A 1400-nucleotide genomic window follows, 5' to 3' on the forward strand; every position below is an offset into this window, starting at 1 on the left:
GAAGAAGAAGAAGAAGAAGAAGAAGAAGAAGAAGAAGAAGAAGAAGAAGAAGAGGAAGAAATGAAGAAGAGTAGCAGCAGCAGCAACAACAACAAATAAACAACAATAAAAACAACAAAACTTACGAGCTGCACAACTATTGTCCGTGATATTCCTGAGATTACACAGGTCCCCGTATATCGAATCCTTTTTGGACGTGCTTTCCGTGACTTCTGACGTCACATTGTCACTTCCGGTCATGGCGGCCACGCTGTATCTGGCTCCGTACAGGAAGTGAGGAATGCAGCACACCAGCCCCGAGAGGCCGAACATCATGGTAGCGTAACCTGGTGGTGCAACGTGGGACATTACACGACATTACATCGACAGTTTTTGAGTGGGTGGCTGAAAGGTGCTCTTGTGTGGTTTGCGTCTTTTTTGCCATCAAAATTCTGTCCCCCTTATCTCGCTCGCCCTTCTTTTAATTCGATTTTACTCTGCAGTTACACTTTATACTATTGCACTTATAACGCCTATTTTGCTGCAAGTACCATAAAACCCTTTATTAAAAAAGCAAAAATTTGAGAAAAAAGTTTTCACAGATTCATACTCTCGCAGTTTAAATGGTTTACGTCTTACTGTTACGCGTCAAACTGAAGAAACGTCACATGTCAGATTGTCTCGGGCTTTTAGCACCGTGTGCAAGGGCATCTGTGTCAGAAGTGTGTAGTGTGTATCTCATATTTTACAAGAAGTGATGTTAGAATCGTGTGTTTCTAAGTGCACAGTTATCAAACATGGGCACTATTTGTGTGCCCTTCGTTTGACTCCCAATTGAGTCAAATGTTGCGCTCAATATAAAACCGGAAGTACGTAAGAGTTCAGAGTCTAGAGAATACAATACAACTGTATGAGTCCTACCTAAAGATCCAAAATTACCTTAGTTTGCACGGTATAGGAGCCTTACCTAAATATCTACAAATTTCGTCAGAGAGTAAGATCTAAAGTATAATGATACTCTTCAAAGAGTCCAACCTAATGTTCTATGATTACGACAGAGTGTACAGTCTAGAATAATATATTATTAAAAATACAAATCTATAAGTGTAGCCTAAAGTTCCGTAATTACGTTAGAATGTGCTATGTAGGGTATATTAGAACAAAAATCTAAGTCCAACCTAAAGATCTTGGAATGTGGAGACGAGAGGCCGAGTAGCTGACGAAAAGGACGCAGGCGAGATAACCAATGTCGTTGGCGGCCATTATGATGCCGGTCTGGTGAGAGTTGAAGCCGAACTGTCGCTCTAGGGTGGTCACCTAGGGGGGGGGGGGGGGGAGGAGGGAGAGAGAAAATGAAGGGAAAAAAGTGAAAAGATTGCAGGATGACGAGGACGGCAATGAAACGATCATGGATGATAAAA

The 1400-nt window shown here is 41.9% G+C and overlaps 1 protein-coding gene across 1 annotated transcript in view; it reads right to left on the reverse strand.

Moving 5' to 3' along the window:
* Positions 1–125: 125 nt before the first annotated feature.
* Positions 126–1400, reverse strand: part of LOC101850268 (solute carrier organic anion transporter family member 74D) — a gene marked incomplete at its 3' end in the record, with an annotated part of 41083 nt that continues 39808 nt past the window's right edge. The window contains exons 3-4 of the mRNA XM_005104030.2: positions 1158–1296; positions 126–326 (exon numbers count right to left, since the gene is read on the reverse strand). Of these exons, the coding sequence (XP_005104087.1) occupies positions 126–326; positions 1158–1296 (340 nt within the window). The remainder of the gene's footprint in view (positions 327–1157; positions 1297–1400) is intronic.

Source organism: Aplysia californica, unplaced genomic scaffold (assembly GCF_000002075.1).
Source record: "Aplysia californica isolate F4 #8 unplaced genomic scaffold, AplCal3.0 scaffold00401, whole genome shotgun sequence".
Lineage (NCBI taxonomy): Eukaryota > Metazoa > Mollusca > Gastropoda > Aplysiida > Aplysiidae > Aplysia > Aplysia californica.